We start from the raw sequence: 25921 nt of genomic DNA on the forward strand, positions 1-25921 counted from the left end.
TAAATAGACAGCTATGGAAAATATAGATTAAAAATATCTTGGTAAATAATAAAGTCTACAGCTTATCATGAGGTATTCTAATTCATGCGAGCAGAATCTCGAGATTTCCTTAATATTAGAGATCGAGCTTCAGCTGTCGACAACAAAGCAACAGCTGTTCTGTCCTGCCGATGCATAGAAAAACCAGCTAGATGTATATTATCCATGTCCTTGTTCGGCCAAATTTCAGAGGAACATAGGATATTACAGTTCTTCAGGTCTTGTTGATAGGATAGTCTCGAATGGAGCTTGTCCAGTTTGTCCAGTGACTGTACATTCGCCAATAGAACAGAGGTTTATTTACTCGCCGTCGTAGGTTCATTAGGTTGCCCACGCGTCGTCCTCTATATCGCCATCTCTTTCTTTTCCAAGTGTCAGGGATTAGGGCCTGGTTCGGGGTCAGCAGTATGTCCTGCGCTGCCAACTCGTTGAAGTAGAAATCTTCATCTAAATTGAGGTTAACTGTTCGGATGTCCGAAAGCTTTTTTCGGTCATAGGAGACGATGGTGGAAACATTGTGTACAAAAAAAGTTAAGATCAGCGAAAAACCCCCCCACAAAATAGCAGAATTGGTCAGTAACCCGTAAAACAGCCTTTATTTGTAAAAAATATGTTTACATAACTAACAGTACTATTGTGTTAGTTCAATGTAATGCTCAGGCAGCCCTATTATATTAGATCTTACTTATGCCTAAAGTAAAGTGAATAAGAAAATGTATGGAATTGTTAAGGGGTGGTTAGAAAAGCCAAGGCATGCTGGATAGGGAAGGGAGAGAGGAAGCATACCACAGGACAAGGGGCATCCAGCCCGTCCAGGCCAGGTAGGCCCGGTTCACCCTTTTCTCCTTTAAAGCCTCGGAAACCCTGTTTGTGAAATCAACCTTGTAAACATCTGGACATTGCCCCTCCTTTACCGGCATTATACCCTGCTGGCTGATGAGAGGACCTCCGTTCGCAGACCGAAGCCTGTAGCTACAGGCACACCTAAACATGCAGGCAGCCTGGGACTGACAGGAACAGACTCACTGGAGTAAGTGGGCCATGTTTCTGTTAGTCTTACCCTTGAAAAGAAAACCCCCCCAGATGGTTCATGGTCGCTGGTCCTGGGGTGATTATTCATTCTTAACCAATAATCATCCAGTCATTCAATGAATACCAAATCATTATCACGAATGCAGTTTGTATCTCTGGACTAATACTGTAGGAGACGCTTGGACCAAAACCACTTCAGGGTCTATTAGAGTCGGTTAAGAGGCAAAAGGAAGTCAAGATCAGAACACAGAGACTCCTGATTGTCAGTGCAGGTTATGTGGTATTCTGAGGGTCGCTCCTTCTTTTTGCCACCTGGCTTGCACATTGAACGCAGGACATACCAATGGACAGGGGGCATCTAATCCGGGTGCTCCTTGGTCCCCCTTATCCCCTTTAGTTCCCCTGTTGCCTTTCTTGCCCCTCTCTCCCTGCAAACAACAGTGCATTACAAGAGACAGTCTTTAGTTCCTCCTGGCTGGCTCGCCCACACAGTAAGCAAATATGTTTGCTTTTTGAAATCATGAAGCTTGTATTCTTACCTAAGGAATTTAGACATTTTACAGATAATTGAAGACCATAAAAGTAAGGATGATGTGCTTTTTTGGGGTTTACGAAGAAGAGTACTGAAGTTTAAGAATGTAGTGGTGGGGAAAGTAAGTGGAGGAAGTTAGGGAGTAGGGATACAGGCCAATGCTATTGGTGAGCGGGTTCCTTTAGTGCCTGAGATAACCCTCACAGACTTGTTGCAGGGATAGAAACACTTCATTGATTAATAAAAAAATATATATATATATTTTTTTTACCTTTATTTAACTAGGCAAGTCAGTTCAGAACAAATTATTATTTTGATTCATCAACTACTACAGGATATTACAAGGGTATCACTAGCCCTAACAACATAACATTCATGAGCCATACAGTGGAAAAGTATGCTGTTGTTTGTGTACACTAAAAGGTGGCTGGACTGGCTACTAGCTGGCTACAAGTAAACAAGCCATTTACAGTATCTTCAAAAGCTAATATTTTTCCTTTACTGCTGAATTTGCAGTTATATAATGGACGTGAAGGGCTACAGTACTTACACGCGGAATTGTTACATTATGCACCTACAGCCTATATCAGGTTGATCTATTGGATCGTGCCTCCATGAGAATGTGTAATTTACGATAAATTCAGAGGCTAGTACTTATTGTATTATATTTTCCAACCAAGGCAAACCTTGTCAAATATTATAGATATTATATGTGGGTATATGTATAAAACCTGACCACATTATTATTCAAACATCCGCTCACCAAGATCAAGGCCTTTGAAGGGGTTGGATTAGGGGCTAGACGAGTTTATCAAGAAGGAATTGGAATTGGAAGGATAATAAATCCTGGCCAACATATAATGCTCTCACAACGTTGCCCAAACGTTGCCCGAAAACCATCAACCTTGGCTAACGTTGTGGCAACATTGTGAGAACATTACTTGTCAGCCAAGTGAAAGGAAATTACAGGCAGGCTTGCGGGGAAGGTAAGTGGTAAGAGGAGGAGTAGGAAGAAGATTAACCCGGGACTACGACATTAGAATGCAGGAGGAGCAGGTTGCCAGGGTGTGTGAGAGGGAGAGAGAGGGCAACACGACCCGGCAAAAAGAGCCGCGGGAAATAGAGCAGGGTGGAGGGGAGGAAAAGGGGATAGGAAGACCTGCGGAAACAAAGGAAGACAGGACAAGAGTAAAAACAGCACCACGATCCCACAACTGGCCACAGCACCTCCAACTGGTGTAGCAAAATACCTCACAATATCAATCTCTTTCCCCTTCTTTACACCCCATTTGAGCAGCAAATACATTTGATCCACAGATAGGAAGTAGCCATAACTGTCAATGTCAAATATTTCCTGCTGACATGAACCCAGTTGGAAGTGCTGAGAGGGTCAATGACATGTTGTGACTTTTAAGGTGGGAGTCAGAATATTAAGTCAGATGTTAATAGGAAGGAAGGAAACATTCTCCAAGGGGAAGGGGGGACATGGGAATATGAACCAAATAATCTCTAATACATTGGTAGATTTCTTTTTTTGCAGTGGCTATTTTACAAAATGGGAGTGTAGCATTATGTGATTACTTTAAGAACAACATTTTCAGATACGACAGTACAAGGTAACCTTAGGTCGGACAATGTAAAAGAGAACACCCTTTTGACTTGTCTTCAAAGTAAACAGCATGTAATTTTCTAAGGTCTTTGATGTGTCCATTCACATGTTCCAGTCCTCTCATTATCAAGTACAAACATCTTCAATCTCTTTTGATCCCCTGTCTCAATTTATACTACCTCAGTCATATTTGCATATTTTAACTAGATGAATTGAACTCTGAGGTAAAAAGGCCACTGCAAAACAAATACATTCACCTCAGAAAGGCAAAGGACATATGAATATCATTTTTTCAAACATCACCAAAATCACAATTGAAGGACACTCATCATTGGCTATTTTGGACACATTTTTCAGAAGATGAGGTTATTGATATTTAAATAACATTTTGATTCAGATTCGCCTACTTAAGAGAGCCTTTGAATCCACCATGGTCCTGCTCATATTACCTAATACAGGCCCACCATGCTTTTAAGAATAACAAACTTGACATCCCAATGGGCTTGCAAATGATTGATTGATGATGAACTATTACCAAAAAGACAAATGAAAAATGACAATAGTCTTTTTGATTAGTACTTTTCAATGAAGAATACCTTCACTCATTTTGGTTGGGAGTATATCTAGTGTTGAGTGAAGTAGGAGCATGGAGGATCAGAAGCCATTTGAAATCCCATAGTTTATCAGAAGTACTAATTAGCAGAGAACATGTTATTGTCCTCTGGTTAGAAGCACATTGTACTCCAAGAGAGCAGTACAAGCAAATAATTATCAGCTGTTATCTTACCCGGTTCCCTTTGAATCCTTGTGGTCCTACTAAACCCTGAGAAGAGGAAGTTAAACACAATATGATTTCCTGTGCAAGCATTGAGAGACATTGCCTTGAGTAATAGCTTTGTAAGTGAAGTAAGTAGTCTTGCAGGAGCCGATCTCTCGTGAGAGGAAGCGTGATGTACAAGTACACCCCCCGGACAGAATGCTATCGCAGGGCCTTACCCCCAATCTATCTCCTTAGTGACACATTAGATCCCATTTTTACAGTATTTGGTACGACTCGCCCAGGGATCGGACTCCCAACCCTCAAATCTCAGGGCGGACACGCTAACCACAAAGCCACTGATTTGGTAATAGCTTTGTGCTGTCAATCAATTTGATCTATCGATTCCCTCAGACTTAATTAAGAGATTATTTAAGGTACTAAAGATGCTATGCTCCAAATTGCTCATTCAACGTTGATTGTAAATGCAATAATGTATTTATTTGATATTCTTGATACTTAGGTAATTGGACAAACTACTTACAGGGATGCCTTGAGGCCCAATTGGTCCTGGGACTCCTGAATCTCCCTTGTAACCCTGAATTGATAGAAAAATAACAGTATAAATCATTCATCTCAAATAGATAAATAAGCTCTGTTATGACTGATAGCTCTTATGTGGTGTGTGTGTGCTACTTTAGTGTGTGTGTTGTAAGTACTCACTCTATCTCCCTTCAGTCCTGCTGGCCCTGCCACACCAACTGGTCCTATCAGGCCCTTTAAGTTTAAGGACAAGATGACAATCAGTGAATGCAGACATTACAATGGGAGGATATCCAAAGGAAAGAGATTATTGCATTTCCGTCAATAGATCAACAAGCTTTCTGGAGCCCTTACGTGCCAAAAGAGGAGTTAACCAATTCTGTTTATGTTAGTCATGATTAAATAATAGCCTATTGATTGATTAGGTAGTGGTGTTCTCTAGGTTACCCCACTGTGCATGTTACACCAAGCTTGTTGAGCTAAAGAATGAACAGTAACAAAAAAGGAGAAAAATATGATTAGTAAAAGAGGTCAGCTGCAGCTCTCTCTCTCCCTGTGGAAGTCAGGATTCGACAGGAGGACCTTGCATCTCAGGCAGATACTACAGCATGTACAGATAGTTCAGCATGTACAGCATTTTGCATGACAGAGCCATACTGCCATACCGTCCTGTATACATATCAACATGCAGCATGAGCATCCCAGCATGCTCTCCTGGTAGGACAATCACAATGCCAGTTCAAAGCATTTCATTGCTGGCATATGATCATAGGAGATTTACAACGGTATGTTTTGAAGATTTGCAATGGCATGGACTCGGACCCTCAGTTTGTCATGACTTTATGCAAGTAGGCTGAATCTTGAGGTCTGATTTCGGAACTCAAATGTCCTTATAGATCTTCCGTTGACGTCAACACATGATTTACGCAAAAGTCTGGGTTACCCATGCACATCTCAAGTTAGGATTCAGGCTGTAATGAACAAGTGGGACTAATTCTTGCCATTTACTACTTCAAAACATATACGCACTGAGAGGAGAAACATCAAAGGGCCCATTTTAGGACCATGACACGTTCCAATGCCAGACAGACATGGGATACAGTCATGTGAACATCGTCCCTATGCCAGAGCAATCCTCAAAAAATGCCTAAAAACAGAACTGTTCTCTCTGCAGACAACCAGACAGACTGCAAGACAGGACAGACAGGACAAGCATGTAGGAAAGGCAAGCAGACAGACAGACAGACAGACAGACAAGACACCAGCGCACAGACATGCAAATAAGCCATGGGGGGAGCAGAGGAGGGGAGGTGGGGTAGGGGAGGAATGTGTGTTGGGTGGGTACAGGACTTGCGCCACTCACCACTGGACCAGGCCTGCCGTCTAAACCATGAGCCCCCTGGACAGTGTGTAAACATTTAGAGAGCAGAGATGGAGAGATGGAAGGTAGGTGACGGGGGAGAAGGGGAGGAGGAGGTGTGGAGGGGGGAGAGGGTAAGGGGTGAGTGAGTGAAGCAGTGATTCGTGACTCAAAAACACATCCAGTTGTTGATGAAGGGTGATTGTGTTGTGATGATGTGAGAAACAGTTACTCCTTTTATAGGTGCAGTTGATTATCACTGTCAAATAATTAAGTCCTGACATTTGATAAAATTGTGTTTTTCAGAAACATAAGCATGGTTCAACTTCTTTCTATGGTTGATGTCCATATAGAAAGCAGTTTGAAGTGTGAAGAGTTAAGTGTCTATGATGATTTGCAAATGTCATGTCTTGTACCAACATTGATTAGCATATACATAATATCCCTCATCATTTCCATATAAAAGGAGTTACTGAGACATTGACGATGTGACTAGAACATGTACTGAATATCAACGACCTTTGACCAATGACCTTTGACTCCCAAGAAGTAAACCAGAAGTAAGGAAGAGACCCCCAGTGATTCATATCAAACCTATTCCTTAACATGCAATTAAATATAGAACTAAAAGACTACATTTACAGAATTCCAGAGAGATTATCAGAAAACTAAACAAAAGTTGGCATAATGAAGAAAATGATTAACTCTTTCCATCTAATAATAATAATTATTGAGTTATCTAAAAAAAAAATTGACAATGGTAATGTATATTGTAAATGACATGTTTTAGTTTTCATATTAGTGATTTTATTGCCCTTATATACTGCAGCAACCATCCATCCATGCACTTTGAAAACATTAATGCAACCATTGAGCAATCAAACCATCATTGGTTAGGCCTAGTTATAACGTGACATGACAACATCAGAACAGTCATGCTGCCTGGTTCTAAGACACAAAAGCCTGAACAAAGAGTACACCCACTCTACTTTGGTTTCCAGGAGTCAAAATACAACTTATAATGGCAAAATGGTCAAAGAGATGGTCAAATTGGTGTACTTACAGGAAGCCCAAGATGACCTCTGTCCCCTTTATCGCCTTTCGAACCAGATGCTCCCTTCTCTCCCCGTATGCCTATGCCTGGCTCCCCCTAAAAGAGGCACAGAAAATACATTATTCACGTTTACTACATAGGCATTACACCAACGTACTAAAACCACTGATTTGAGAGAGTACTGACAACTACAGTATCAAAGGATTCTGGAGGTACAGTAAGACATTACAGAGGCTACCACAATCAACTCTTACCTTTGGCCCTCCTAGTCCTTCAGGTCCCTGAGGGGTAAAAGAAACAATTCCAGTTATGTCAATCACTTTATGTAAATATGGCATATTATCAGGAGGTTTAATAGATATTTCTGAGGGCTTATATTGCCTAATAGTGTACTCACCGCAGGGCCAACTGGTCCTTGGGGTCCTGGAGGACCTGGAGGCCCGTATACCTAAAGACATAGTAAGATCAGATCAGGTAACGTCATCAATGCATACACTTCCTCATTAGTGGGTTCACTCAAACATCACGTCCTCTGAATCTGACCCCTCTCAAGTTCACTCAAACACGCACGGGTCATTAAAAACAATGAGATACACAGTGGAGGGGAGCCCTTACCATGTCTGACATTCCTCCCTTATCTCCGGACTCACCCTTCTGACCCTGAAGCATCAAGTCACATGAATACAAGGTTAACATAGGCTACTCGCATGAATAAAACACAGCTGTACACCCAATCAGCACTGTACAGATGGCTAGTATTGCGAACAGTATTTCGCTGCTACCCAATGCCAGGTCAGACACTGCATACTGTATACTCAGATGCAGTCTGAGGGGCACCATTGCGTACCATTGCGCCTGGTAATCCAATGGAACCAGGAGGCCCAGAAACCCCCTTTTCACCAGTAGGGCCATCTAAACCCTACAGAACAAGGAAAGGGGTGATAGTGATTCAAATGTTGTCAGTGTGTTCAAATCAGGGATTGGTTTTGGTTAATTTCCATATCAGAGTGTAAATTAATACAAAATAGATTATTACATTTTTTAAATCAGATGTTAAAAGTTAACATTAATCTTGAATGTGCCAAAACCGTTGACCAAATATATCACATACAGTTTTTTAGTTTTGTCTGGTTACCTCCAGATTCTGGCTGTAAGGGCATGAAACTGCCGGTAATGAGAGACGCAATGCTGCCCATCCTTTCTCAGTGTCTACACACACAGACGATTGCTAGACAATCACACAATTTCTCACAAGCAGTTATTTAGTGGTTAATAAAGCCACACATAGAGTGTGTTGATATGACTAACACAAATAAACATACAAGAATGGTGAAGGAAAAGTCTCGTAGACGCTGCAGTATTTGGGATGTGTTTTGGCTATATGGTATGATGAGTGTAGCCCACTCCACTGTCAGTACTGGAGTATATTACTGAAGCCTAAAAAAGGTTTCTAATTAGATAATATGAGGGTGGTACAAAGAGCTAGCTCCAGTCCCTTTCCTCTGAGAATTATTATTTTTATTTAACCTTTATTTAACTAGGCAAGACAGTTAAGGACAAATTCTTATTTGGCCTATCCTGGCCACACCCGGACGAGGCAAGGTCAATTGTGCGCCGCCCTATGGGACTCGGATGTGATACAGCCTGGATACGAACCAGGGACTGTAGTGACAATGCACACACCTCTTTCACTGAGATGCGGTGCCTTAGACCGCTGCGCCACTCGGGAGGCCAGACGACAGTGCTACTGTAGTGTTCTGGCTTTGGTGTGGGAGTGTGTGTAGTGTCTGGGGTTCCCCAGTTACTCACAGGTGATCCAGATGGGCCCATGTCCCCCTTATCTCCTTTGGTTCCGGAGAAACCCATCGGGCCCCCCTCCCCTCTGGGGCCTTCAGGGCCGGCTGGGCCAACAGGACCTGCCTCTCCAGGCTTCCCCCGAGGACCCTGACACACAAATTAGACATCGTTGCCGTTGTTGTCCTTATTTTCTCATTATTGTCATCGCCATGTTGTGGTTGATGCTGTGTTTTATCATACATGACAGGTTAACAATGCACATTTATACTGAAGAATAGACAATAAGAGGGTGATCTGACCTTCTCTCCGTCAAGACCTGAAGGGCCTGGAAGGCCAACTTCACCCTTTGTTCCTGGTGTTCCGGGGCCCCCTTGAGGGCCAGGTAGTCCAGGTGGGCCCTGGATCGATAAAGAAACAGATCAGAATGACTTATTGAAAACATATGCTGTATGTCTAGTACTGTATTCATATTAGCAAACATTGTATTGGAATTACATTGGCAAAATACAGTCAGCCTTTAAATGGTCTGTCGGACAACATGGCTGTCTTTCTGTTACAACGACCTGCATAAAGAAGGCCTATGCACTTCTAATGCATCATTAACAGACTTCAGAGATGCCCACTCACCATCAAAGGTACATTCCGAATATCCTAAGGAGAAAAAAACCCAATGTTAGAAGTCCTGTAACAATTTATAATACTTCACGAATCAAACAATTTACATAAGGCAGTATATAATTGGTGATATACATTTTCATTGTTGATGATTTCTGATTTTCCTGGCTCCCCTGCTGCACCGGGAGGACCCTAAAGTTAGGGGGGGAAAAAATAAAATGTTTTGGTGCAAATCTCCCAAATCTTCTTTTGACATTAATACATGCGTTATGACAGAGCCGGCACTTACTCTTGGTCCAGCTGGGCCATCAGATCCTTCTTCCCCCTGGAGGGTGATGAAAGGTATGACAGTTAGCCTCTTTCCTTTCAATTATTAACCTCAACACAGTGTTCAACACTAAAAGGATGGGATCGAACGTTACTGCAGCAAATGAGAGGATCATGTTTAGTGATCATACATTTCCTGTTGTGCAAAAAAATGTCAACTGAGGTTATGGAACGTTCCCATCTCACCTTGACACCTTGGTCGCCTTTGTCACCCTGGTAAAGAGAACACATCATTTTAAGGGGGCCCCATGATATTATTAAACCAAGGTGTATTTTTATAACTATTCTACAGCCTCTATTTGGGTAGCTATAGTACCTTGAATCCTGATAGGCCTGGAAGTCCTGGTGTCCCTGGTTCTCCTTTGATGCCTGTCCCCACTGCGCTGGGTTCACCCTTGTCACCCTGCCACAGAACAGAACATGGACAGAGTTGTTATAAATGGATCATTTGTGTACCTGTTTGACATTTTACTGCATGGTTAGGAGCTAGCTAGTAACATAAGCGTTTCACTGCACCCGCTATAACATCTGCTAAACTGTGTACACAGCCAATATACTTTGATTTGATTTTGACAGTGTCATAAGTGACTGTGCAGGACAACACTTGCTCTAGTGTATAACACTGACACTGCCCCATTGACTGTGCCATTGATGGGAGTTCAATAGTGCAGCACTGGTTGGTCTCACAGAAGACACAACGGACCTACATGGATCTAAATCACAAAGTGAATGACATGAAAACATCCAACAGCACAGCCTATTGTCCACAGCTTTAGATCTCAACCCCTCAACACAGGCACAAACTCAAATCTGCAAATCAGCATTCGCCAACAAGATAATGTTTTCACACATTTGCAAACTCTCTGGAAACAGGAATGTGTGGGTCATGTTAGTTAATGACTGCTCTGAAATGTTCCACTGTCCCATGGGACATGTTATGATGACGCCACACCACTGCAGTACAAGCAGCTATAGTAAGAAAGCCATTAAAGGCCCAGATGTTTCAGTCCATAAGTAATGCAAAGATCAAAGTCATTCTACAGAAACCGATTGGGCAGACTAACAGAGGAGAAAGCTAAAGAAGCAACTCAAGACGAATCGCAGCTCTAGTGGGTCACAAAGACAAACAATGAGAAGATAATAGACAATTGACTTGATGGAGCTCTGGTTGTTATGGGAACACTCATGATTGACAGACACAGAGCACAAACACAATGCCCATTCCAGGCCTACCCTGTAGCCCCTCTTTCCAGGAATACCAGGTGTTCCAGGGGTACCAGCTTGACCCTTTACAGTGGAAGGAAGACAGAGTTTTAGTACCCAGATAAATATAGGCCTTTACACTCTGTGTTAGCCACACCATTTCAAGGAAATTACCTTTCTTCCAGGAGTGCCTGGAAAACCTGGCTCTCCCTATGGTGGCCAAGATGGCAAAAAGGTCAAAGGTGGGGGAAATGAGAGAAGACAGAAATAGGGAAAGTTGTTATTCAGTAAGGCTCTTTTAATCAGTAGCCATGCCACATCTTCCAAACAAGCATTTTTCATTCATTTTGTAATAGTCTGATACAGTATCGGGCCTGTTTACATCCATGTGTTTGTCAGTTTTCTTGGAAGAACAGAATTCCCTCAGTACAGCATGCAATGGGATCAATATTTAGAAAGGCATGTTGGAGTTGGTGCATTCTATGCTCGCATATAGCTGGTCTAGGTTTGGACATGGAACTGTCGCTGATTGTCATTCGTCAAGAGCTTCTAGCTCACCGCAAGCCAATTAACCCTAGAAATTGGTTGTTATAAATAGTAAAGGAACACATGATAGTTATTTAATTCATCTCTGTGTTTGCTCCCCTCTTCAATTGGCCAGCTTAACGAGCGGACGCACGGCGGATGATGTACGGTCACAGCTGTGACCACAGGACCCACATGGGTTTATAGCGCTTATGGAAGGTTGTGGGTGAGCCCGAAATGGCACCCTATTTCCTATGAAGTGCACCACTTTTGACCAGAGCCCAGGTCAAAAGTAGTGCACTATATAGAGAATAGGGTGCCATTTGGGACACAATCCGTCTCTCTCGCTTGCTTTTACTATATCTACTTGGCTTGCTGAGACTCAAAAGTCATGTTTTAGACAGAGAGTTACGAGGGTGACTTGTAACTCTCGTAACATTTATGCCCCATTTCAAATTACTAATCATCAATGTCAAGATATGGTTCTTAAATCCAGATGAAGAACAACTATTGGACCTGGGAGTATTATTCAGAGCCAAAAGAAACATGCACTATTCATCATTGGTTTGACATGCATTTTAGGGAACATTTGGATTAGGAAATGCTCTGTCAGGCAACAATACAATCCAACAGAAAACTGAGAAAGAAGGCTGGTAGTTCTTTAAGCATACAGTTTAGTGGCAGGTAACATACAGTTGAAGTCGGAAGATTACATACACTTTAGCCAAATACATTTAACCTTTTTGGGATAGGGGGCAGCATTTTCACTTTTGGATGAATAGCGTGCCCAGAGTGAACTGCCTCCTACTCTGTCCCAGATGCTAATATATGTATATTATTATTAGTATTGGATAGAAAACACTTTGAAGTTTCTAAAACTGTTTGAATGATGTGGCAGGCGAAAAACCGAATTCAACCAGGAAGTGGGACATCTGAGGTTTGTTTTTCAAAGCTTGGCCTACAGAATACGCATTGAGATATCGCTAAGGTTGCACTTCCTACGGCTTCCACTAGATGTCAACTGTCTTTAGAAACTTGAATAAGGATTCTACTATAAAGGAGGGGCTCATGAGACCTCTTTGAGTCAGTGGTCTGGCAGAGTGCCTTGGTATCATGACGCGCGCTCCCGACAGAGTTACCTCTCGTTCCAGTGCTTTTCTTCAGACAAAGGAATTCTCCGGTTGGAACATTATTGATGTTTTATGTTAAAAACATCCTAAAGATTGATTCCATACATCGTTTGACATGTTTCTAAAGGACTGTAACAGAACTTTTTCAGTTTTTGCCTAGACGAAGTGCCTGCGCCTCGTGAATATGGATTACTGGGCTGAACACGCTAACAACAAGTGGCTATTTGGACATAAATGATGGACTTTATGGAACTTTATGGAACAAATCCGTTTTTATTGTCCAACTGGGATTCCTTGGAGTGCTTTCTGATGAAGACCATCAAAGGTAAGTTAATATTTATGGTGTTGTTCCTAACTTTGTTGACTCCAAAATGGCGGATATTCCTCTGGCTGTTTTGGGTTCTGAGCGCAGTTCTCAGATTATGCTTTTTCCGTAAAGTAAAAAAAAAAAAATCTGACACAGCGGTTGCATTAAGGAGAAGTCTATCTTTAATTCTGTGAATAACAGTTGTATCTTTTATCAATGTTTATTATGAGTATTTCTGCAAAATCACTGGATGTTTTGGAATCAAAACATTACTGCACGTAAGGTGCCAATGTAAACTGAGATTTTTGGATATAAATATGCACATTATCGAACAAAACATACATGTATTATCTATATTTCTGCTTATTGTGACTCCTCTCTTGGGCTGGAAAAATGGCTGTGTGTTTTTTTGACTTGGCTATGACCTAACATAATCATTTGTTGTGCTTTCGCTGTAAAGCATTTTTGAAATCGGACACGATGGGTAGATTAACAAGATGTTTATCTTTCATTTGCTGTATTGGACTTTTTTATTGTGTGAAAGTTATATATTTCTAAAAAATATTTTTGAATTTCGCGCGCTGCCTCTTCAGTGGAATGTGGTCGAGGAGTTCCGCCTGCCCTAGAAAGGTTAAACTCAGTTTTTCACAATCCCTGACATTTAATCCTAGTAAAAAATCCCTGTTTTATGTCAGTTCACCACTTTATTTTAAGAATGTGAAATGTGAGAATAATGGTAGAGAGAATTATTTATTTCAGCTTTCATCACATTCCCAGTGGGTCATAAGTTTACATACACTCAATTAGTATTTGGTAGCATTGCCTTTACATTTTTTAATTGTTTAATTTCAAATGTTTTGGGTTGCCTTCCACAAGCTTCCCACAATAAATTGGGTGAATTTTGGCCCATTCCTCCTGACAGAGCTGGTGTAGCTGAGTCAGGTTTGTAGGCCTCCTTGCTTGCACATGCTTTTTCAGTTCTGCCCACACATTTTCTATAGGATTGAGGTCAGGGCTTTGTGATGGCCACTCCAATACCTTGACTTTGTTGTTCTTAAGCCATTTTGCCACAACTTTGGAAGTATGCTTGGGGTCATTGTCCATTTGGAAGACCCATTTGCAACCAATTCCTGATTGATGTCTTGAGATGTTGCTTCAATATATCCACATAATTTCCCTGCCTCATGATGCCATCTATTTTGTGAAATGCAACAGTCCCTCCTGCAGTCATTATCGCCAAACAGTTCTATTTTTGTTTCATCAGACCAGAGGACATTTCTCTAAAAAGTACGATCTTTGTCTCCATGTGTAGTTGCAAACCGTAGTGTCATGCACAAAGTAGATGTCCTAACCGACTTGCCAAAGCTATAGTTTGTTAACAAGAAATTTGTGGAGTGGTTAAAAAGCGAGTTTTAATGACTCCAACCTAAGTGTATGTAAACTTCCGACTTCAACTGTATATAAGGCATTCTCAAAAGTATTCATAGATCAACCAGTCTGGGGAGGAACAATCTGGAGGGAGGAAGATACTGGAGTGGCCCTATTATTTAATCTCAGATACACTGTATGGTTTAAGGTCAGGGGCATACACTGTATGGTCAAAGGTCAGGGGCTACTTTCACATGGTGGACTACCTTCAACACTTGTTTCCCAGGCATTCCTGGTATACCAAAGTCCCTCTAAGAGATCACATTGATTATCAATAACTACAGTCACAGCGTTCTCAAACAAGATGCGGGACAACACACATACAGTATTGCATGTTTGGGTTGACGAAACACACTGAAGCTCAAATGAAACATACTAATTGGAAGCACATCAACCAACCAAAACATACTTCTTTGTTTGCCATATCATGTTTTAAAGTAATGAAAACAAACTATCAATGTCCATGACCAAGATCCTTAAGAATAAACCCTGATTACATGAACAAATAAGAACAGAGACACAGGGAGGAGTGATAGAACGTCCCTGGCGGAGAGAGCAAAGGCGGCAGGCTGACTCCTAAGGGTCGGACAAAGGGGCAGGTGGCATCGCCCAACTTGGCAACCCCTACCCTCCTCTCCCCCTCCTGACTGACAGACACACAGCAAGTGCATTTCTGCTGGAGCCTCTGACAGGTGCTGTGGTTGGGGCTCACCATGGAGGGAGGGTGAGGGTGGTGCGTCAGTAGACTGCAGACTGTACTGGAGCCAGAGCCCGGCCCCACAGCCACAGCCTGCCCAGCTGCCCCATGAACGCTTTCACACCAACCTGTCAGGGGATCGAAACGTGGGGATAGAGTGTCCATCCGTTTCTGGGAAGATGAAAGCGCCGGGCGGGCCTCCTGTCCAGAACCCTGACCAGGGTGGGATCAGGGCAGGTGAGCGGTGATGGCTCTAATCACATGGAGGGGCCCTCAGGGGCCCCCAGCAAACACAGCACAGAAACAGGAAGCTTTGATCTCCTGCTTCTCCAATCAGCTCACACCATTCCTCCCATCTACTTAGCTATCCCTTCCCGTCACTCTCCACCCCCTAGTTCTATTTTCACACCGGTGTGTGTGTGTATGATACTCCATGGGCGTAATCTGTCGACTGACATGCCTGCTGCTTGATTTATCAATACGCTAATCTCTTCATTGAAACGACGCGGACATGGCCTTTCCAGTTCAGAGGAAATGCCCTGAGGGTAACAGGGGAATAGATTCATCATCTGTTCAAAACAAAATGTAATGATCCCTCTGATACACCAGTAAAGAGGGCGTAAACAGTGTGAGATACTGTAAGATGGCCTTAGAATGGCCATCGCAGCTACAAGCACTGTCAGAGCGGATGAGGCAAGTGAAAGGAATAATAGCACTAGGTAGGTGAATAGAGAGGCCCCTGAACAGGCCCCCTGAACAGGCAGTTATAACCCACTGTTCCTAGGCCGTCATTGAAAATAAGAATTTGTTCTTAACTGACTTGCCTGGTTAAATAAAGGTAAAATAAAAAAGTTCTAATGTGCTTTCCAGCTGTGTTGGTCTAGGGCTCTCTGATTTTGAGGGAGAGTGAGGGTAGAGGAAGGGAAGATCCCCATTCAGTCAATCAGACAGACAGTCTGTGTCTGAAACGCTAGGCTTGGCAAAGCCTTCCTCCCCACACACCTCTTCTCCCCCCCCCCCCCCCCCTGTGTTCTGAGCACCACTGTCACCTTATCCTGTCTCTGGGTCTCTGTCGTCTGCTTACCTTGACAGGAGCGTCTCAGAGTGCCCACACAGCTCTGACCCAAGGGAGAGATGAAAAGAAGGCTTTTCTAACAGTCTAACAGGCTCATTAAATCAACCGGCCCTCTAGACCGGGGGAGAGACATCCGTCATTACAGGGCTAATGGCGAACCACTGTACAGTAATGGTGAGCTAGCCATTGAAGGCGGAGCAGAGGAGAACAGAGGAGGAGGTCTATGGCTGTCCTGTCTACTTCCTCTATGTCTAGCCTGGCATCTGTAGCCTGGCGACTGTAGCCTGGCGACTGTAGCCTGGCGTCTGTAGCCTGGCGACTGTAGCCTGGAGACTGTAACGTGCTGAGTGAGGGCCTTGAGAGATATATAGCTCGGTCAGACTTGTGGTCGGCACCATGTGGACATTAACGATGATGGCCCATGCCACAAACCTTTACCTGTTCTTTTTATTACAATCTGGTTGTACAATACAGTAATCCTGATCCAACATTGTGAGTACAAATATAGAACAAAGTTCCCCTGGGCAGAGGCAAACCCCATATCCTAAGGTGAATCTAGTGCAGCTTTGAAGTGTTTGCCTGCAAAAGCACTTTCTCTTTAGTATAATTTTATTTTGAGCCATTCCTCTCACAACCCACTGTGAGAGGAATGGCTCGAACACTGTTGCTGTGGATACCGTGTCTCTGCTAAAAGCACCCTTCCTTGAAGTGTTTTTCCCTCTCTTTCCCAATCCCTCCATATGTGGAGTCTAATGGGGAAAACACACGCCGTCTGCTACTACTGTGTCGGGCATCTCGGGACGAGGGAGCGGGAATGTTCACCATGGAAACGGGTGGGACTTAAAGTACGGCAGGGAGCTGACAGATAAGAAAACAAGTGGCCGTACAGCATCAGTCGGTCACGTCACATGGAGGCCAGTGTCTATGAGAGACTGAGAAGGCCTGGGGGCCACGTGTTCAAATCCCATAGGGGAATGGGTGGATGAGAGAAGCCCAGTTTTTGTTGTCGAAGCATTGAGGTCTGCAGCGATGGGCAAAACAGACGCATTTCTTCTGGATGGCTCCTCCCACCAACATGTGGCGCCTTCTCTGACAAGGCGTTTTTCATTCCAGGATTGTTTGGTCTGTTTCTTTGATTGCACGACATGATGTATAAGATCAATCATCCGATGCACATTTGCCCACATATTGTGATGACTGAAATAAACGTTTGCCTTCTGATTTAGGAAAGCATCAACGGTAAGATCATTTAAAGACGATTTGCAATTTCAACAGCACAAACTCTATTAGGGTAAGTATCTTAAACAAGCAATAACAAACTCAAGTCAGACATCCACAGTGATCAAATTCTCTTTAAAATTCTTGCATTCGATATCTTGCCATGCGAGGTGATATTGACGAAAATAACTTCTTAAGATGCCACACTCTACATATGGCTTCCATTAGACCTTCCCTCCCATCTCCCCTATGAGACCTGTCTTCCCCTCATCTCCCTACAGTGTGGATGGAGACGACATCAGAAGGAAGACATGGGCAAAGCAATCATGCTATTTCAAATAGAGGAAATCAAAAGACAACCAATGGTACCAAGGGAAATAAGTATTCCACTCATCAGCATCTAAGCCTCTGGGCTCTGAGGCCTGTCATGGTGGTCCCTTGACTGAAGGGGGAGGTGAATATTCCACCCGACTAACCAGGAGGGAATTACACAGGACAAGGCCGTGCCACTTGGGCTTTTTGAACTGGGATGATATCTCAACCAGACTCAGGAACCAGCCCAGGATTTGTCTATGTCTACAGATAAAGACTCCCGGTTTACTTTAGATATTAACAACTTGGCTGCTGTACACCCACTACCACATGTGTTCACTGGGAGGTTCCTCTCCTATGAGGCTTTTAGTGAGATAATTCAGCCCATTCATGAAAATATATTAACGGACCAAAGCCAGTGGTGTGTGGTCTCTGGGGTGCATTTGTGCCTCAGCAGGTGTTCGGCTAAACAATAAGCTGCCAGAACTCCCACATTGTGTTTTTGACAGTCCGAGAAATTGACATTGAGCCTGTGAGACACCATTGCTCATACTACCTATCTAACCAACAACACACAGAAAGAAAGAGATATAATAAGTCTCTTACCCTCAGCCCTAGGTCTCCCTTCAGTCCCTACGGAAGGAGAGAGAGCGACACAGATAAACACAAAACAGTTACATATTATTCCTTTGATTTATTTTTCAATACATGAACATACAGCTAGTCGAAGTTGAGAGGTAGACCCTCTCCTTCTGCCTCTGTAAATGTAGTTGCACTCCTGTAGAATGCCACCAGGTGGTGCAATAGACTCTGAAAGCAGTGCACTTGTGAACAAACGTTTGTCGCAGCTACAGAAAGGTATTGGGACCTCCATAAGGAACAGGGTGCAGTGGGAACATGGGAGAGTTTGTATTTCAATGCCTTCACATTTCAGTACCTCAAACACCTCGGAACACCTAAAGTGCAATACAAACTTTCAAAGGGGTGAAATGCTGGACATGGACATGGCCTTAGTCTTGGTCGTCCTCCGGGTAACCTGCTGTAGGGTTGACCAACCTCCTCATAAACCGGGCCGAGCTTTTTGAGGCTCTGTCATGGGAAAACAGTGCGATTGAGGAAAGCTGGAGTTTACAAGGCTATAACATAACCGGGAGCTTGGAGCTGTAGGTTCTTCCAGAGTTCCCCAAAATAGGGGTCAAACATAAGTCATTAAATGGCAATTGTCATACAGAAATATCTATTTTTACAAACTCGCCCAGTTTGAATCAAACTTTCAATATATCACTTGAGGTAGTGTACTAATGACTTTGAGCATGGATCATAGAGGGGCTGTGGTTTGCTGACAGCCAAACAGTTTGACATTGCCCAGATGGCTAAGACGTTTAACCTGCTCTAGAGGCTCGTGTGGATGTGACCCCGTTCTGTTGGGGGATGTGAGAGCCATGCAGGCTGTTGCGGTCTCTCTCTCCCTCAATCCCTCTTTTTTTTTCATCCCCCCTCCTCTCTCTGTGCAGTCACACTGTGTGCTGGCTGAGCCCAGCTCAGTGAAGGGCAGAGGCTGTGAGAGTGAGCCCTCCAGAGGAAGTCCATTAAGCCACGGAAAGGTGGAGAAGGACAGGCACGTGGAGAGTTTAAGAGGCACGGCTCTCTCCGCCCCCCACAGTACTTCAAAGCCAAGGTTAGCTCCGACAGCAGCCCAGTGGGAGAGAGTGTGTATGGGTTTGTGTGAGAAGAATGCTCCCTTGACCAATGATGGTATGAGACTGTGTCCATCCCTGGATTTCCTATACAGTATAGTATAATACTAAAGGAGAATGTGAGAGCAGAGGGAGAAAGAGCCCATGTTTAGTGGGGAGAAAGGCTACAGTTGGGCCTGGGTATATAAATAGAATTAACTGTGAGTAGTTTAAGCTCTTAATACAAAACCTGGGCTATTTCAGTGAGGCAGGAAGTACACTGAGGTACAGGAATGGCTGCATGCTGATTTCTGATCCTGCTGATAGTGTGGTCAGTGGTACAGGTCAAATGAGACTGATCAACAGGTAATAATGTTCATAAAAAATACCTTGGGGCCTTCGGGACCAGCAGGGCCAACATCACCCTATGAAAGAAAGACACAGAGGTCAAACGGGGAGGCTCAGAATGAGAGAGAAGAGGGTGAAAATGAATGAATGAAAAGGTAACCGGACGCAGAACTGCAGACGACAGCAAGACAGATAGGTCACAATGATTTGTTTCAATCCAGAGTTCAGCAACTGGATTTCCTGTGACTTGTGCTAGAGAACACAGCCCATTGGCGATCGGCACATTCACTGTATGAATGTAGCCATTCTGACAAGCAGCAAACAGAGTGTTTATTAATCAAGTCGTGGGATGATTAAAGGAAATATCTTCCCTCTGGTTGTGCCTTAATCCCAGCAGGTGCTTGATAATAAATACAAAATGATTCCACTACTAAAGGAAAAATAGACCGTCCTTACTTTTCCTCTATCGTGAAATACCTATAAATCATGCAAGGCACAATTTGTGAGTTTCTAGAGACCACAAATTCCAATTGAACTATGTGTTTAAGCTTAAATTGAGATCCAGAACCTACCTTTATTCCTGGCATGCCTGGCTCACCCTAAAATGACAAAAAGGTTAATATAAAGTCACTGTAACAAACAGCACATGTATAGTAGACACGCCTCCTCTTTCATTACATGGATGGGTCAACAAAAGAGTAAGCACTACTTTAATTCAATTTGGGGAGTTCAAAGACTGGTTTCCAACCAGATGGCCATATCCTTGTTGTGAAAGCCAATCAAAATACACAGTGCACACTTCTTTCAACTTCTGGCTGTGATATGAACTTGGTTTAGTTTTTAATGGAGAAATTGGTTGGGCGAGCTGCTTTAAAAAAAAAAAAAAGCCCTTCCTGTCTGTTTCCATGCTTCACAATCTAAATTCCCCATTCTTAATAATCCATGGCAATAAACAGGAGAAATATAGTCCTCTAGTCCAATAGCAACACAGAGAACAGGAATAAACACCCTGAAGGCTTCCCAACATGAACATCAGATACAGAATGACTGGAAGCTACACGTGACAATCGAGAGATATGGGCCAATCACGGATCATTTACGTTTCAAACGTGGAGCTATAAGAAGTGGTAATACGTGTCCACTTGTATGTAGTTTATGTATAATGGTGTTGATTATGGAGAATAGAAATGACGTTTACCTTCATCCCTGGCAGGAGCTGGAGAAAATGGGAAGGGAAGATGAAGAAGTTACAAGCATGTCAATACCAAATTTCCATTAGGAAAATACATAAGTCCAGGAAATAGCAAGAGGCATAAACCAAACTCACCCTTGGATCTTTTCCTGGTTTTCCTGGTTCACCGGGTTTACCCTACATCAGATTATGAAAAAATATACATCACCGATACAATCATTCTCTGGACAAACACTCATAGAATTTCCACTTCCATGGCCATAGCCTTTGCCTCAATGCAGTCGCTGGTCCAGTCCTGATTGTGGTGGTCAGCTGGCTGAGGGGACTCACCGGTGGTCCACTTGCACCGTTCAGTCCGGGGGTCCCTGAGGGGCCGGGAGGTCCTGGTGGGCCCTGAGCTCCAGGCTCACCCTGCTGAGAGACCTACAGTTACCATCTGCTACGTGATGCTAGGCCGTGCCAACGCAACACATCAAAGCACTCCACATACTGGGAGTTTTATGGCGGGCAATATTAGCTAGAATCTAGACTTATCGGGTGTTTCTTTTCATTAAGCACCATGTTTGGAGAGAACACCACTTTGAGTTCAAATGAGGATATATTTGTGTTTTTGGTGTGCTTCAAATGGTGTATCCTGTCAAAACCAGTTTGTGTTTTCAATGATCTCGACGCGACGTGTTAACTTCAAGGCCCCAAAAGCGCCAGCTGATTTCTCTTTAGTGTCACTCTGAGGAAACTCAACTGTGAGTCTGGGGAATTAACCAGCACAAAATAGAAGACTAAACAAAATCAAGATGAACATATTTACGAGGAACAGATACGAAGAGGAAAGAGGCCTACACCTCAACTAACCATGTCTTCATATTCCAACGTCTAGCTTACGATCCCATTGACCTATGTCTCAAACATCTACTTTCTTTATTTGACCAAACTCAGAAAATACACTTTCTTAGAAATGTATTTATTGTCTTACACACTAAGACCATATCTCTCCATATCTCCAAGGTCATTTCCATTTTATACAAAGGACTGTCTAGATATGACATGAAAAGAATACTGCAAACATATTATTTATTACTGTACATGTGGTTTAACTTTAGAAACTTCATAATACACAACATTGACCTTGAATTTAAACACTTTCTAATCACTGTGGAGTGGACTGCACCGTGTTTACAAGGAGCACGTCTTTAGCTCAAGCTGAGCTTCTGTGATCAGGCCGGACATCAAGGCTCAGATAACCCAGAACACATCCATCGATAATAAATCCATATTTTATCAATTCCATGCAGGACGGATGTGTCTAGCTATGATTTATGATCCAGGTGTACTTCCATTAAATTAACACATTCCGTTATGCTGATTCCAGGGGCTCATTTTAAACAGCAGAACCAATTCCGCCTGGGTCTGAGTGGTATTTCCCCTCTACGTCTTTAGTGTTGGATCTACCACAGTGTGTAGCATTGTCTCCAAACAAGGTATTCCATCCTGGCACAGAGAGACTGCACACCGGGGGAAACAAAATGGAGGAGGGATGCCAACAGAGGTCCACCTGTGCCAGGGGCCCTCTTTCTAACAGAGCAGGCTGGACTCTGGGCACAGGAAGAGACACTGAGGTCCTTTCAGAGGATTGGAGACTCACTTCCTGCCAGAAAAATGACTTTTCTTTTCTGTTCTTTTCATATCTTTGCTAAGGTTATGGAAATAATAGAAGCTAGGCTTTTTATGTTTGCCTAAAAAAAAAACATTTTTCCCACAGAAAAGCAGGATTTGTTGGACCAAGTAACAAGCCAAGTTGGGATTTTTTTAACATTTCATTCACCTTAATGGAATTTAAATTGGCCTTGAAGCCTGGGGCATTTACATAATCCACTTCATATACCCTCTATGGTCACGAATATGCTCAAAGTAAATAGTACTGATTTGTTTATTTTTGGGATTCCAACTATATCTACCAAGTGTATCTCAGACTCTGAGACACTATCCTTGTCCTCTTATCACAGAATTCAGGTTTGAGACAACCAGGTGCCATAGAGGGTTAACAGAGGATTACGGGGGGTTTGGTGGAGGTCGACGGCGGTTGGCATCCAGAGAAAGGCAGAAAGGGGCCGGAAGGGACAGAGAGAAATGTACCTTGAGGCGCTTTAGGATTAGAGGGTTTATTTGAGGCATGTTGCGCACGGTGATGGGCAACATCTGCTGAGGTCACAAAGCACAGGTGGCCAGCGGTGTAAGAAAGTCACAGGGCAACAAGTTCACCGGGAGGCCAGGGAAAGGAAACAGGGCAGAATGAGAGGGGGGTGGGGGTTGGGAAGGGAAGAAGAAGGAGAGAAATAGAAACAAAACATGAGCGTGAACAGCAAGAAAATGTCAAGGCAGGGAGAGAGGAGAGAGGAGCTGGGAGAGAAAGAGAGAGCGAGCGAAGTAACAACAGTGCAAATTAGGGGCCAGGAGTTGGTGTCAAAAGGGAGTGTTGATGTCCCTCGATGGTCAGATTGGATACTGCTACCACGATATACACTACCTTACTTCAGGTCAAATACTGTACAACATGGTAATTGATCAGATAAAATGCTGCCAGTTTAAGCAATAAGCAGCCCCATTGGGTGTTTGTATAAAAGCAACAGTTGAGTTATTTAGACATCAATCTCCCAGATCAACTGTACTCCTGCCCCCTGTCCTGTTGTAGCTGAGTGGAGATCAGGCAGGATTCAGTCTTGCCACAAAGAGAGTACAGACTTACTGTGGCCAATCCTCCAACACAGGGCTGTACAATACGCCGCTTCTGTTGAGATTCACCAGCATTATCAAGTACAGCTTTAAAGAGGGCTACAATACGTATGGTCCCATTGCTTTCTCCATTCAAATATAGCAGAACCTGATCTGTACAACTTGACTACTTTTAACAGAGAGTATATATTTCCAACTTGATGGAAGGCATTTTTACCACATTCAGTGGCAATAGAGTAAAATACAGTATGTGCTGCATTTTCTGGTATTCAGAAATATAATGAATGAAAAGAGTTGAAAATTGAGGCCGATGTCTGTCATAATATGTCCACTCTGAATCTAGATAAACAGTGGACAGTGTGAGAACCAGGCCTGGTTTGGAGAACAGCACTACTCTACTGTGACCTGTTGACCCCACCGGTGGAGGACAGAGGCTTAGGGACGCCTGGGAGTGGAGCATTGGCTGTCTTTGCAGCACGACTGGGACACAGTTGTGGGGTCACCCACAAACCTTAAACGTCAGAAATGGAATGGAAATTACAGCAGCCAGGGTATTCACTGGAAGATCCTGTACAAAGAGGCCCTACACCCACATGGGCCACACACCCACATATAATAACTGTTGATATCTACGTCTCACTACTAAAAACACCAACCCCCCCCCCCCCAGCTCCTCCTGTAGGACAAGTGGAACCACTCGCTGGCAGGGACCTCCCATGCAGTGTGTGTGCCGGGGGCCCCCGAGACGTTTATGAAAACAATCCAATGCACGCACAGTATGGCGGGGGCACCAGCACAGGTTGAAGGTTTTAAACAACCCCAAATGCTCTGACCTTCTCCCTCTCAACTACACATTCTCTGCTATACTTGTTTATTTAGCCTAAACACATTGCAGAGTATATCAAATAAGCATTATTTCCCACATGCTTTGAGTTGTTGTCATGAGCTCTTTGATTCTTACAGTATGTTTTGCTGGGGGAAACAAGAGACTTCACAGAAGGCATTACATAATGGGAGGTTGAATTACATTGGAAATGGACTTAGCTATCTGAACAATCCCTGAGCACACAGGGGAGTATTTTTCTTGGCACCCCCACACATAGACCTTTATCACGTAGTGTGTGCTCCAGCAGGCTACCAGTAATTGCCTTGTTTTCACTCAAACAGCCAAGCCCCCGAGAGAAGGCCTGATTTGCATAATGGGGCTGCCTTTTCTCTAACAGTATGTGCTGCATGTGCTACTCATCAGACTCATTTGTCTCGCCTCTTTTTTTACACACACACTGCCATTACAGTGCAGACCCCACAATTAACTTGGTTTATGTCTGTACCTGTGAAGAGAACAATGTTATTTGTTACAGAGAACACATCACAGAGACTCCAACTCAGCATACAATTACATTTTAGCACCATCCACTGTGGTGCTACGGTAAGCGATCGCCGAGGAGCAATTTTCCCAGCAACAAAACGATCACAGTTTAGCATGGTCATCTAGAGTCACTCTATAAACATTCCAAGGTATACATTAATTAATATGAGATGATTCATTTACCCTGTGACTGTAGTCTCCACATACGCCCTAGAGAGAGAGACGGATAGCGAGTTAGAGACTCCCCATTCAAACGAAAAACCTTGTCATTTTGTAATAAACACTTGTATGTTGGCTTACAGTCGATTATACCACTAACATTATGGGTGAGTACAGCTCTCACAGCTTCAGAAAATGTCACTGAGAAACTCACCTTTTCTCCTTTCTGACCAGATTCACCCTAGTAGGTAAACAGAGGTGAAGAAGGAGAGAGGAATGAGTGGAGAGAACAGATCATTGTGAAGAGAGAGAGACACATTAATCAACTAATGTCACACAACAGAAAAGCTGTCAAAACCTGAAAGGGGGAAAAAAACTTACTGGAACTCCTTTGGGACCACGTTGACCCTAAAAAGTAATAAACAGTACATCAATCAACAGATTAAAACCATGTTAAAACATAATGTTGTCAAACTGTCAACATTTTATAAGTGCAACCTATCATTTCAATGTACAATGCATGTGACAAAAGAGGATAAATGGTTTTGTTTTAAGAGAATAAATGGACACGAGGAGAATTCAACTAGATCCAACAGGCACACCAACCAAAGGGCTGCACCAACCACTTGTCATAGCCTGCTCTGCTGCGTTTGACTACACATCAAGGCCTGGGGAGAGCTGTCTAACATCTGTCAGTGGCGCAGGACTAGTTGATAAATGAACCCAGGGAAAGTGCACAGTTGGACACATCAAGCACACTCCATGACCGTGACCCTGGCGCATAGGAGTTCCATAAAGGCATTGTGGAGACTGGAAAGACATAATTTATGCATTTAACAGACTGGCCTTCGGTACCCGTTAAAATATTGTTTGACAGTTTTTGGGAG

The 25921-nt window shown here is 43.3% G+C and overlaps 1 protein-coding gene across 27 annotated transcripts in view; it reads right to left on the minus strand.

Moving 5' to 3' along the window:
- LOC110527951 (collagen alpha-1(XIII) chain) overlaps window positions 1-25921 on the minus strand; it is a 114965-nt gene that overhangs the window by 12781 nt on the left and 76263 nt on the right. For 13 of the 27 annotated variants that reach the window (XM_021609697.2, XM_036983742.1, XM_036983723.1 and 10 more), the window contains 29 exons: window positions 25416-25442; window positions 25249-25275; window positions 25059-25085; window positions 22910-22975; window positions 21107-21190; window positions 20912-20953; window positions 20783-20800; window positions 20157-20183; window positions 19626-19661; window positions 18167-18193; window positions 11043-11078; window positions 10899-10952; window positions 9982-10068; window positions 9852-9878; window positions 9628-9663; window positions 9474-9530; window positions 9351-9374; window positions 9023-9121; window positions 8736-8870; window positions 7774-7845; window positions 7542-7586; window positions 7324-7374; window positions 7181-7207; window positions 6936-7022; window positions 5876-5911; window positions 4693-4746; window positions 4514-4567; window positions 4000-4035; window positions 1413-1499 (listed from right to left, as the gene is read on the minus strand). In XM_021609697.2, coding sequence (XP_021465372.2) covers window positions 1413-1499; window positions 4000-4035; window positions 4514-4567; window positions 4693-4746; window positions 5876-5911; window positions 6936-7022; window positions 7181-7207; window positions 7324-7374; window positions 7542-7586; window positions 7774-7845; window positions 8736-8870; window positions 9023-9121; window positions 9351-9374; window positions 9474-9530; window positions 9628-9663; window positions 9852-9878; window positions 9982-10068; window positions 10899-10952; window positions 11043-11078; window positions 18167-18193; window positions 19626-19661; window positions 20157-20183; window positions 20783-20800; window positions 20912-20953; window positions 21107-21190; window positions 22910-22975; window positions 25059-25085; window positions 25249-25275; window positions 25416-25442 — 1485 coding nt within the window. Of the gene's footprint in view, window positions 1-825; window positions 904-1412; window positions 1500-3999; window positions 4036-4513; window positions 4568-4692; window positions 4747-5875; window positions 5912-6935; window positions 7023-7180; window positions 7208-7323; window positions 7375-7541; window positions 7587-7773; window positions 7846-8735; window positions 8871-9022; window positions 9122-9350; window positions 9375-9473; window positions 9531-9627; window positions 9664-9851; window positions 9879-9981; window positions 10069-10898; window positions 10953-11042; window positions 11079-18166; window positions 18194-19625; window positions 19662-20156; window positions 20184-20782; window positions 20801-20911; window positions 20954-21106; window positions 21191-22909; window positions 22976-23519; window positions 23562-25058; window positions 25086-25248; window positions 25276-25415; window positions 25443-25921 lie in introns of all 27 variants that reach the window. The other 14 variants (XM_021609630.2, XM_021609687.2, XM_021609797.2 and 11 more) reach the window with 12 other exon arrangements.

The sequence above is a fragment of the Oncorhynchus mykiss genome, chromosome 1, assembly GCF_013265735.2.
Source record: "Oncorhynchus mykiss isolate Arlee chromosome 1, USDA_OmykA_1.1, whole genome shotgun sequence".
Classification (NCBI taxonomy): domain Eukaryota; kingdom Metazoa; phylum Chordata; class Actinopteri; order Salmoniformes; family Salmonidae; genus Oncorhynchus; species Oncorhynchus mykiss.